The following is a 13225-nucleotide window of genomic DNA, read 5'->3' on the forward strand; positions in this document are numbered from 1 at the left end:
ACCAAAAAATATATTATTTTCTCCAAAGCGACATAAAATTGCACACAAAAATAAGAGAAATTACATCTATTCAATTCATTATATTCATGGATGTAAGCAAATTTATTCCTTTACATTTCAAATAAAGCACGTTTGTTTTTTTTTTATCAAAGGAATTTAAAATTTCATGAAAGAGTCCGATCTATTACATCACAAAAGGATTTTAAACGAATCAAACGAAATGTGAAAGTGTGTGTAACTATCAGTTTGGAACTTCTCCAAGAAAGGTGGAAAGAAGAATCAAAGCACTAATGAACAGATCACGGCATGATCTTCATCCAAGTGAGGTTCGTAAGAAAAATAGTCAAATGGTAATGGCTGAAGGGGACTAAACAAGAAACGTAAGGAAAATAGAGCACTCCAAAAGTAACACGAAGGACATGTGAAGTAAATAGCAGAGGACGAGATCTGAGAGGGGAATCAATCTCATGAGAACATACTTTCGAAAGAGCTGTAAAGTTTGTAAAGCCTTACGTCTCGGAGGTTTTCAGTCTGGTTTTCAAAGAATTATTTTAATTGCTTTTGAGCAAAGAAGCCGGTTGTGAGAGAGAGAGAGAGAGAGAGAGAGAGAGAGAGAGAGACTGTGTCTGTTTTATTCAATGGTTGTGTTCCAGTGGTCACAAAGAACTCTCCCAGTCGATGTTTTGATTCTAATATCCAAGTTTAGACGTTAAAGTTTTAAACTAAAGTTTGGCTTTGACGTTTACAAGAAGGGGTATCTTTTAGAGGGAGACATCCACAGGAAAAAACAGCAGAATAATGACTCTCCATCGTCCCACTAACAATTGTAAATAGGAAAAATTCCATCGCTTGTCTGCAAGTCACGTCTTCCTCTTTGCACTTTCTCCCTTTTGTGTCAAATGACTTCGTTCTAATAATGACAGTAAAGTGCTACTAACAGCGCTCCGAGGATGGGAATGTCTGCCAGAAACAACTGGAGAAACCATTAAATGTCCCGAGAATGAGAGAGAACGCTGCAATAGCGTTGATGTTTATTCACGTTTCTGTCACTATGCTTTTCCGTGTGTAGGTGCTCGAGGAGGTTTTTGAACACACACACACACAAAAACGCAGACGCCTGCGCGCTCGTTTCAGGAATGTCAAAGAGAAGGAATGGACAGACAGATTTTATCCTTTGATATCCTTCCTGCTGCATGTGGAGGATGGTAATTCACTACAACGAAAACTTTGTACTGACTGTGAAAGAGAAAATTCCACACTCAAAACAAAATTCCACCTTCTTCTTCTGAAGTTAAATAGTTCATGTTTTTAGTTGAACAAAGATCTTAATTGGAACCGGATTATACAAAATGACTACGAAATTCAGTACCACTTTTGTTAATTCTTTTGATTAATATTTTAAATTATATAAAACTAATTAAAAAATGATAGCGGGTTATGCCCTCCTCTCGGACATAGCCTTACGTCTCGGAGTTTTCTTTTTTCTGATTTCTTTACATCATAAACAAGTTTCGTTTGTCGCTAAAGGCCGATATGTCGTAATGCATCCATGACATGATTAGCTTTTAATATCTATGTACGCTACTTCTTTCAAAGCGTTCTACGTTTAAAGTCACACTTATTATTATTATTATTATTTTCTGTAGTTCTGTTAATGTAGCAAACATTTGAAAACAATTATAGTCAAAAAACTCTGCTGATCTACTCAATATCTTTTTAAGCCCTTTCAATGAAACATAGCTTGAATTGGTCCCTGAAGAGAAAAATTCGATTTATTTCAAATCTAGAAAATGCCTGTCAAGTTTCTAGTTGCCTTTGTATTAATTAAAATCAGAATTTTTATTTGACAGAAGCACGACCAATTGTTCCATAAGTTTGTTTACTCAGCCTCGCGACAGCCAACGCACATTCTCATGAATTAATAACGTGACAGGTGAGAATCATACTTCATCACATGACTGTGCAAAGCACGGGATATTGAGCACCGGATTTTATGAAAGTCATTGTTTTGCTGACTACTATCAGCATTTAACTGACTTCAACACTTAATAATTTATTCGAAACATTTCACTGTTTAAACAGCGATGCTCTTTTTGATCCACGTATGACTCATATTGCAGATCAAGTTTGTTTTCTACGTCATTAGCAAAGAATGAAATGCAGTCTGTCATTTGCAAATCTTTGCTGGATAAATGATTGGATACTGAACGAAAATATTTAAATATTTAGGATCAAACTGCATGCAGGAGAAAGTGAAGAATGTGTAGAAAACCTTCGTTAATTTTCTCTTCATTCTAATCAGAAATAGTCCACGTAGTATCAAAAATCAGCACCTCCCCCTAACACACACACACACACACACACACACACACACATTTTCACCTCAGAATTTTTTCTTAAAGTGAACTCAGTTTCTTTACTCATTTTTGGTATAAAAACCAAGAAGTCGTGAACCGCACACCAATCCGAAATTCATTTCAAACCTTATTGAAACTCATAGATGGATGTATTCTGAAATGCGCTTTTTGAATACTAGGGGGAGCGCGTGCTGAATTTGGATTGTACAAGTATTTCTAATATTGCTTGAGTGAGCATTTACCACGAATGCATGTCCAAAATAAGTGGTTTCAAAACTGTTTTCAGTGACCACAAGCTAAACATATGTTCGTCATATGTTGCCGATATGTCTATTAGATTGCAACTTAACTGTAGACTAAGCAAATCCAGAAAAACAAAGTTGTGAAATGGTACTACTAGAATTACTGTTTCCACCAACTATAACCTAAAAAATTTTAATGAAAAACATGTTTCTGTTGTCTTCCAAAACCCTTTTTCATTCGCGATATCAGTGCCAAAAGATTTATTAATCTTTCATCCTGATTAAAAAAAAAAAAAAATCTGCAAACCGTTTTAATTTCATCCACGGAATGTAGAAAATGTTTAATGTCAATACTTTCTCTCAAAAACTGCCATCAAATGATTTTTTTTTTAAATGTTATATAAATCGTAATTATCCATTTATTCGGATGAACCCACGTTGCTCTTCCATCACATACATACAGAAAAATCGGAAATCCTATGAGACGAGAACTGTTTAACATTTCGGAAGCTTATAATTTTACTAACATTGGTAAGAAGTAATTACAGATCAAGCAAAAGTCATTAGCGTTTCAAGAAACAACGACTAGCCAAAAGACGATAATGCCATCAAGTTAAATACCCTACGCCTTGTTCCCGAGAGATTTCAAATGCATTAAAATAATATTTACGCCGCAATAATTGAAGGAGCTTAATGTCGGCAGCCAGGTTAAAAGACGGGATAAAATGAGCCTCGCAAACATATACATTAAAAGCTCGGTAATCAGTTCTTAATCTCCATATCGTACATGGCAAATTCTAAAGAAATTCAGAGAGATTTAAAGCATGCATCAATGTATGGTAATACGAAAGGACACAGGCGGAAATGTATTTTAAGTAACTAACTCGGAAATGCAAAAGCGAACATGTCAGTGGTGATTATAACTGTCCTTTTTTTTAGTCCGCATCCAGTAAGGCAATTAAAGATGTAGAGAAGTCTTTATTTTAAAAGAGCATTAGCTCATTGTATAATGGAAATGGAGTCGATATATTCTTAATCTTGATTTACTTTTAATCTTAACACTGAAAACTTTACGCCTTATTTGCAAATTGGATTATAAAGCCGTAGGTTATTCACTTTCTCAGGGTTTGGCATATTCGTACTCTACACGTATAAATTCTATTATTATTATTATTATTATTATTACTATTATTTATTATTATTATTATTACTATTATTTATTATTATTATTACTATTATTTATTACTATTATTACGCGACACCTCCAAGGAGTCCAAAGACTCCGTCTCCATCAACTAAAACGAACTGCATCTACCATCATCTACACCAACGCCATCTACCGCACACTAGTATTAGTACCGGTCACTGTATGTACTGTATATATATTCCATGTATTTCTAGAACAACACGTTTTCCAATTTCCGAATCCTGTGGGGATGAAAACTAACGGGTTTCTATGCATGATAAAAAGTCTAATATTTTGGATGCTCAGTATATGCTTCTCATTACTACGACTTAAGACATACGTGAACAAGTAAATGACACCTCATTAATAAAATTAATAAGAAGTTCATTAAGCAAGAGACTGAAATGTATTCAAGTGACCTCGCTTGTGCGGAAGGTCAGAAAGAACATTTGTTTCAGTAAATGAATATGAAAAGCGCAGAATGCACAGCTTTATAAGGCTAATCATCTCTCGAGTTTTTTTCAGTTGGACTTCTGTTCGCCTTTTCATTAGATCTTTCTTAATTCCCCGTCGCAGAGGCAGCAAACTATCTATCATCCTAATGGGATTTTTTTTTTTTTTTTTTTTTTTTTTTTTGTGAGGCGACGTTGGATGCATATTAATTTTATTTCCGTTTTCCTTACGTATCCAGAGAATTGTCTTATGGAATTGTTACACTAGCAACATCGACTTCCTGCCTTGAAGGTGCGTTAGGGTGTGACGGTAGTGGTGAATGTTTTTCGCTCGAATGTCGGCAAGAGTTTTTTTTTTTTTTTTTTCCAGATTAAGTGAGCGCTTTATTGCAATGGGTAAAAGTAACAAAAAAAAGTGACAAACAGTAATAGCGGTAAAGTTGCAACTTTTTAGGTATACTTGAAGCAATTTCACAAGAGGAAACTTTCGTATTTTTAGTTAGAATTTTAGTAGAGACAACACACACACGTACGCACACAAGTTTTTAAAGACTGTACAAATAAAATGCAAATAGAAACTTGAAAGACAGTTTCTTCTTTTGTTAAAAAAGGTATTTAACTGTTCACTGAGCCTAAACGGAAGAATATTATAACCAAGAATCTCAGTACGCCATTCTCGTTACACCGTTCAACGTAATGGTCTTCAGGTTGCATAAAATATAAATAGAAAAAAAAGCCTAAAAACATAAAATAAGATAAAAATATTCAAATATTTAGTCATAAGATTATGTAGTTAAACAGTAGGATAATTTTTAAATGTACGATTATGTTTAAAATAAGATTTGCAATCTTAGCCGGTTGAGTGAATGGCGTATCCACGGTATAAACTCGCCATCCTACTCACTGAATAGTAAAATAGTCCGAAAACATTTGGAAGTCTGAAGTGGCTTGAAAAAGTTCTAGGCTTAGTGTCTAGAACAGGGATGAAATTACTAATATCTAGTGGTGTACTACAGTAGAAAATTATTTATTATATAAATATTTCATCTTACATATCGTAAAACAGCATCAATGTGAGCGAAGAACAGCAGTAAGGATTCTGAACAAAAGAACAGTAGAGCGCATGCGTAAAATCAGAATCCCTTTACGTATGCAGTCGCTTGTTTGTTAAATCAAAAGTTTTGTCTTTACTATTGGGCTGAAAATGATAATTAAAATAATTCAATTAATTACAATACATATTTAATACAATTGAGGATAACAATTTCTCAAACTTCTGGGAAAAGTTTTACCATCTATCCATCCGATCTACAAACGGCATCATGTTTAATTATGAATAAATGGATCTCAGAATATTAAACTCTGAAATGTTTTTGAAAACATGAGAAGGGAGAGGGAATAAGGGGAAAGTGGATCACATTTAATAATGATTTATCAACTCTTTTGAAAGATTAGTTTTAAACTTACTGTTAGGTCTTCTCGATCCACGCAAGTGGTGTAATTGGACCACGTTCTGTTAGTCTCCGGGTGTCGAAACCAACTTCCATCCCTTTTGCATACCTTGTGAGCCTGCTCTGTTGAGAACAAATCATAATGACATTTTTCTGATTATCAATTTAAATATGTTAATAGAAATCTGGTGAAAATGTTCATTCAGGAAGGAAATCTTGGAGTAGGAAGTGATTGATGGGTCATGAATAGTATGCGTGTGTGTTAAACTTCACAAGTAAGCAAATACTTTGGTTAAATATTGATTCCAGAGGTCTTACTCAAACGGAGATATTGGAGATAGACATGCAATAAACTTTCTAGAGAGCTGTGAGGCAGTTTTCCAATGACTGGAAGGCGATGCTAAATACACAGAATTCTAGATTCTATCTCGAATATAATACACCATTTAAATGAACATTTTATTTAAATGGTGATTATTATTATTTAGTTACATTTTAATTATTATTGAAACACCTTTTGTACTAGTAATGATAATGCAAAATTAGAGGAACGATGTCAGACATAACATCATTTGATCTAGAGTGACTTGAATGGTTTATCACTGTGGGAACACAACCAAATCAGGAGATTGTTGCCAAGAGCACATTAAACTGATGAGATTGAAGAATGTGAATTATATTATTTAGACTACGCTTCTGGATATTGAAGAAGCGAGCACTAGATGCTACAGTGGACAAGGAGCTGAAGCTTACGGCACATACTACAAAGTGGTAAGGTAGCTCAAAGGATAACTGATACGTTGGAAGAACAATGATGAGTAGGGAAACCGAAGAAGTTATTGTTTCTCTTTATGAGGTCTTGACCCGACTGGATCTGAACTAATGTACTGACGGTTCTAGTTTTTTTTTTTCTCTCGTGGATATGAGAGAGAGCAGGAGGATGCTCCTATGGTTATGCTTATAGAACACTGAATTTAAAAATAGATGAAGGGGGATGAGTTTGGCAAATAGGGAGAAAAGTGGAAATGTGTAAGGTCGAGGATCTTTTAAAAACGTATAGAGGGGACAGGACAGATTTTACAATATATGATAGGAGGAAAAGAACAAATAGAACGATCATCCACGGAAATCAGGTAAGCATTACTTAGCAAGAGAATGGCGACTAGCTTTATTTAAGTACGACCGAAGCAACAAAGGCTGTGATATATTAAGCCTGCTAATTTTGGCGTATTCTCTGGCATGTTTGCCTATTTTACGGCATGAATTAGTTTTCCCATGGAGAGTTGTGAGTGAGTGGGCTCTCGCCAGAAGTTGCGAGTGCGCCGATGGCGAGTGACTCAAGTGACGTGTTGAAGTCATTACATGAGACAGAATGGGCTTCCAGTAATGAGTCATAAGTTTCCATGGAGATTCCATACCCAATTAATAATAATAATCCTAATAGTAAATTACGATTCTAGTGCGTACACACCCCCCAAATTGGCTACATTAGGCTAAACAACAATAACATAACTGACATCATCGCTTTCAAACAAAACAAAGTAAATATGGCTAACAGATTATGTTCGCTCAGAGCAATTAATATCACCTGCGTTTGCACCGCTTACGTTACTGGCCTACTGAATGACGTCATGCCGTTACATTTAGGTTGATAATAAAGATGTTGCTCTGTGGATGAAAGGGAATATTTTCCTGTACTGGTAAGGCTGTTTTCGCAACCTGGTACTAATTTCAGGATTATAATACTAGAAACTGGTATTTATGACTAAATAATGAAACTGAAATGGAAAAGCATTTATTACTTACTTTCAGGGATAAAGCCAGGCACAAATCTGGGACAAGGTATATACGCCGTTTGACCTGCCGGAGTATCATTCCAGCAACCCCATCCATCAAATGTGCGGCGACAATACAGTTGTCCTGGAATATTGTTTTAAAGCAGACATTTGTAATAAATAAGAGAAAAGCAAAGAATTAATACAATTAAAAAAAAATGTTTATACACTGAGGTCCTCAGCAAGCAGAGAAAGGTATTTGTGATCTGCGATTCGTGGATTGGTATCAAAAAGTTTCTTCGTAACCAGTAGCTCTCATTCTCCCTGCTTGTGAAGATGTCAAATTCGTATATTGCAAAACATAAAGATGATGTTATTTAATTGTCGAGCGATAATATAGCTTGAAGGGCCACTTTTAAACCTGACTTTTAGAAGTTTAGTTAATGCGATAAGCTACATCCGAACTTTATGATCTTTTATCAATCTTAAAACCCGAAAACATTGTTCAGACAGTGTTCGAATCACATTAAGAAAGGTTAGTACGCGTTTTGGCATTTCAAGTACGTAACAAAACCGTTGAGAAGTTCTTTGCCATTCTACGAAAACAATTGGTTTGTTTTTCTGGTCATAATCATTAATATAGTGGGTGGGTGGGTGGGTCGAGATCAGCAGTGAGAAGAACTATGGGGGAGAGTAGAGCACCGCTCATCGTTCGTTTTATGAACTACAAAGTCAGAACTCACAGAGAAGTAACAACCGTCATTACGGAGATTATCTAATCATTTGGGGCAGTGTATGTAATTTTTTTTCAATATTTTTTTTTTTTTTACTTACCATGTTTCGGATCTTCCTGAAGAAACACAGACTCCACACATTCATTGAAGGCGTTCTCTAGCGCGGAATCGTTATAAGGAGAAAATGGCAATTTGTATAGGATATTCAATAATTCTGCTAGAAGTTGGGTTTCAGATTTCTACAATGTAAAAAAAGTAGAATATTAAAAAGCATAGGGAAATTATATAAAGAAATGATTATTTTGAAGAAAAAAAATGGCCTGACAAATTCAAGTTCTTTAGTCAAGAGAGATATTTTTTGTAACCAAACGACAGAAGTGAAAACGGATGTTTATTTCATTATTTTTCTGAGACACCAACGCAACCTATAATAATAATAATAATAATAATTAAAACAGAATAGAAGAATAAAATTTGCTGCACTCATTCATGAAACTTAACCTTAATTAAGATAAATGAAATAAATTTAATTAGCAAGGTTTCCCTACAAAATTCAGGTTTATTCCACCAAATAAAAAAATCGACTACAGAACACACACAATCAATAGATATGGCTTTCTGCAATGAGTTCTTGGATTCCGTTGAGTTGTTAAAGAATCCGCAGATTCCATTATAACTCAATAAAACAATTATTATAGAACAATTATTGTAATTGACTGAAATCGAACTTATAATGATCTTTCTTCTACAGACCTAGCATTAGTAGAGTTACCGCTAGACCACATAAGTTTTTTCGATAATAGTAATACTAATATAATAATAATAATAATTTCGACATCAATAGAATTACTGTAACTTCAACAAAATAAAGAGAATTAATGAAGAAAAACAATACTGTTCATAATGAAATATTTCACTTGCTTAGCTTTGCAAACAGTTCCCAAACTCTTGTTGGCAAAATTCCAAATCTACTGCTGATCTCTGATCTGTAAAACTTCCGTAAGCCATAGACAATACAACATGCTGAGCATGCACGTCACGTATATATACTTCCTACTGTTCATCACAAATCATAAATAACAAAATAAAAAAAGCGAAACCTTCTAGAATTCCAAACTGCAAAAGCTCACTCACATAGTGACGTATTAATGAGAGCTCTTCAAATACGACTTATACTTTCAGTTATGAAAATTAACAAATTAACAATCAGCAGACAGGATTGAAAATCCATAACGATACATTAATTCTTTTAATTATAAATATATGAAAGACCATTTTCGAACCTTACTAGAAATAAATAAATTAAGCTTTACATTAACAGCAATTTTTTTTTTTTTTAGGATTAATGCTCTCTCTCTCTCTGTGAATAACACTTTTTTTCAGTAAAATGATTTTATATTATAATTTACAAACTTCGGTAATATAATTTGAATCAATTAATTTGCTTTTAAATAATTTATGTCATAAATTATCTTTCCAAGGCAAAATTAATAGACTAAATTTACTCGTTTTTCATTAGAAGTTGTAACAAAAAGCACCATCAGATTTTGCATAATATTAAAGACTTTAATGCATATTTACAATTAGTTATTAATAAAACAAAACTAATATATGCCGTAGTATGTGCTTCCATAAACTTGGACCTGGTTAACAAAATTAAATTCATGCGTACGTTTATAACTAATTATCAGAAAGAAAAATGGAAAATAGCATACGGAATGGAAACAATAATTCTAAATGAATAAATATTTTAAATAAATTGTAAAAAAAATCTAAATTACTGCATAAAGAAGGTTGAAAGGAACCAGAGATTGTCGGAATCAAATGAAGTGTAGAATAAGGACAGCTCATTGCCCCTTTCTCCTTTTATTACTGTGATATCTTTTTTTTTTCTTGTGACATTCCTTTAAGTGCTATTAATATTCTTAAATTATTGTGTTGAGGGAAAGAGACTGACTTATTTCCTCGGCTGTACCTCAATTCAGACCTCTCACTTCTGTCGAGTAGCACTTTGGTAAATAGCAACAAGGGCTACTATACCTAAATGCGAATTTAAAACCCGTCTATCCTCTGCCTTATTTATCGTTTGCAACAGCGCGAGAATAGACGCGGTCACCGAGAAGAGAAGATTTTTCCGAATTGCGTACACAAGAAACGAATCATATAAACTAATCGTATGTATGAAATCAAATTCGATTTTAAGCCCAAGCATTCTGACGTTCCCCTTGAAAGGCTCACTTAGGATAACTTTTGAAAAGACTCCACAAAGAATAAGCTGCCAACTACCTTGTCACTATGCCCGCTATCGATTCCTTTCTCATGGAAATTCTTGTCTGATGGCAAGGAGAAGGGAGAAAAGCAAGCGACCGAAAAAATGTTGTATGGGAGGACGGTTTTGTATGTCAGCATCGAACTTGTGGACATAGATAGCAGATACTTCTAAATACTTAGCTTTCTTGGACGGTAGTGGAAAAAACGCCCACTGAATCACAAGGAAATACAAATTAAGTTTTACAGTGTACGTCATCTTACAAATGATGTGCTTATTCTCTTCCCTAAATCCCTTGAATACTTATATTCTTTCAGAACGCGAATGGAAATCATGTGAAAATGTCACAGCTATGGTCTAGTTCGAAAATTCTAAACACATCTTGTACGCTCGATCGCCATTTTATCAGAAATGTCGAATTGCATGTTATTGACGACTGTTGCGTGATCCTGCATTGTCATGGTTATCACACTCAATACAAAGTTGTAGCCCAAACTTCGAAGTTCAAGAAATGTTTCGAGTTTAAGAATGGTTCGAAAGAGATTTTAAACGTGGCATGACTGTATGAAGCAAGAGCCCACAATTAAAAAGCAGCTGTCCTAGTTGGAAGTCCACGAAAAAAATGGCATCAAACGAAAATTTTATAACAGAAAAACATGCCGATAATTGTTCATTAGGCTTAACAAATGAAGATTTAATAGAGAACTGCTTTAAGATTATATATGGAAAATGCTACTATATTACACTAATGAACACATATCCCCTACAGTAACATTCTTAGTAGAACAATTTATTTGATTTATAAGTAGTAAAAAAATATCAAAGTACGAACAATTGGCTCTCAATCGATAAAGTTTCACACATCGGTATACCCACTCAACACTCGTATTTTTAATAGCAAATGAATTAGCCGGACTGCGAGTTAAAACCAGAACGTAATCATCATCATTATCAACAACCATGGGTCCAATCCCCGTAGGTATTGTCTGCTGCCATCTTGATATGATTCTTCCATTGCATTCTGTTTTGTGCAAGATGACTTAATTTGTGTATAGAGTTTCCGCACCATTTGACGATGTCATCGCCCCATTCTCTGTTTGGTCTTCCTCTTTTGTTCTTTCCTTCAATCGTTCCAAACAGCAACGTTTTTAATTTTCTCTCGTCATTCATTCTACATATATGACCAAATAGACGTAGTTTCCTTTTGATTATTTTCTGAATAAGGTTTTCTTTTGGTTGTATTCGTCTGTAGATTTCCTCATTGTTCACTTTCGGTATCCAGCTTATTCTCAAGATCTTTCTATAGCACTTCCTCTCAAATTCCAATATCCTCCTTTCAGATTCTCTCAGGAGTACCCAGGCCTCATATCCATAGAGCATGCTGCTGAAGATACAGGTTTCTACAATGCGCAGTTTAGTTTGCATATTTATAGCTCGGCTCTTCCATATTTTTTCCATGGCTTTTAAAATAGTTGTTGCTCTGGCTATTCTAATTTTTATCTCTTTTTTGGGGCCCAAGTCATGTATCATGTGGCATCCAAGATATGTGAAGTGTTCCACATTTTACAGTTGAAATCTGTCTATCGTAACTCTGTTCAGTAGCTCCTGTTGTCCGAATATCATTGTTTTAGTTTTTTCAAAGTTGACATTTAGTCCATATCTTTTTCCTTCTGTGTACAGTGTTTGCAATGTCTGTTCCAGCCTTGCTGCGTCTTCTTAAATTAGGACGATGTCATCTGCAAAGCAGAGGTAGTTTATTCTCATGCCATTTATTGAAATTCCTCCACCTTCTTCTTTAATCTTATCTAGTGTTCTTCCCAGATGTGATGAAGATGATTGGTGATATTGGATCCCCTTGTCTTGTGCCAAACCAATCTCCAGTCTCACCTGCTATTCTGATTTTTGCTTGTGCTTGGCTGTTTATATCTTTCAACAGGCGGATCAATTTATTGTCCACACCATAGGATTCCAAGACAGCCCATGTTATGTTTTGGTCAATATTATCAAATGCTTTTTGGAAGTCCACGAAACAGCAATATATCTTTTTGTTCTTTCTTCGAGCTTTCTCTGCTATTAGTCTTAGTGCGAGTATCTGTTGCACTGTACTTCGATCTTGTCGAAATCCGGCTTGCTCATCCGGAAGATGTGCCTCCATATTCCCCTTCAGGCGTTCTGTTAGTATTTTCATCAGCACTTCCAAGATGACTCATTAATGCAATAGTTCTGTAATTAATGCATTCTAAAGCATTGCCTTTCTTATGAAGAACAACGAAGACCGAATTTTTTCACTCTTCGGGGGGCATACCCTGATCTCCTATTTCATTACACAGCTTATGTATTTCTTTTGCAACTGATTCTCCCCCATATTTTAGCATCTCGTCTACTATGTTGTCATTTCCAGGACTCTTGTTCTTTAGATGTTTTATAGCCTTATTCACCTCCTCTTCCAAGATGTCATTTTCAAAGATCTCTGTTAGTGGAGAGATTGCTTTTAGTTCTTTGATTCCTTCTGTTGCAGTATCATTCTCCAAATAGCTGATGATTTAAGTAAAATGTTTGTATAAATGTAAAAAAAAAATGCTATGATAATTTCAATTATACAATCGTTGAATTATAATATTTAAATTATAACACAATTAAGGTAGGCAAGTATTGCATTAGAATGCAACGAATCTATTAATACTTATCTCTTACTTGACACCATTATAGTGAAAATAACATTTAATATTCTTCCATTCGTGTTTATTTGGTGGTATATG

The 13225-nt window shown here is 34.6% G+C and overlaps 1 protein-coding gene across 1 annotated transcript in view; it reads right to left on the reverse strand.

The window, feature by feature from the left end:
• The window catches only part of LOC150105491 (calcitonin gene-related peptide type 1 receptor-like), a 99006-nt gene that overhangs the window by 49320 nt on the left and 36461 nt on the right, over window positions 1-13225 (reverse strand). Inside the window, exons 5-7 of the mRNA XM_090393971.1 lie at window positions 8298-8436; window positions 7495-7608; window positions 5705-5811 (exon numbers count right to left, since the gene is read on the reverse strand). Of these exons, the coding sequence (XP_090250097.1) occupies window positions 5705-5811; window positions 7495-7608; window positions 8298-8436 (360 nt within the window). The remainder of the gene's footprint in view (window positions 1-5704; window positions 5812-7494; window positions 7609-8297; window positions 8437-13225) is intronic.

The sequence above is a fragment of the Typopeltis vanoorti genome, chromosome 6 (assembly GCF_054136105.1).
Source record: "Typopeltis vanoorti isolate ZY-2024b chromosome 6, IOZ_Tvanoo_1.0, whole genome shotgun sequence".
Classification (NCBI taxonomy): Eukaryota; Metazoa; Arthropoda; class Arachnida; order Uropygi; family Thelyphonidae; genus Typopeltis; species Typopeltis vanoorti.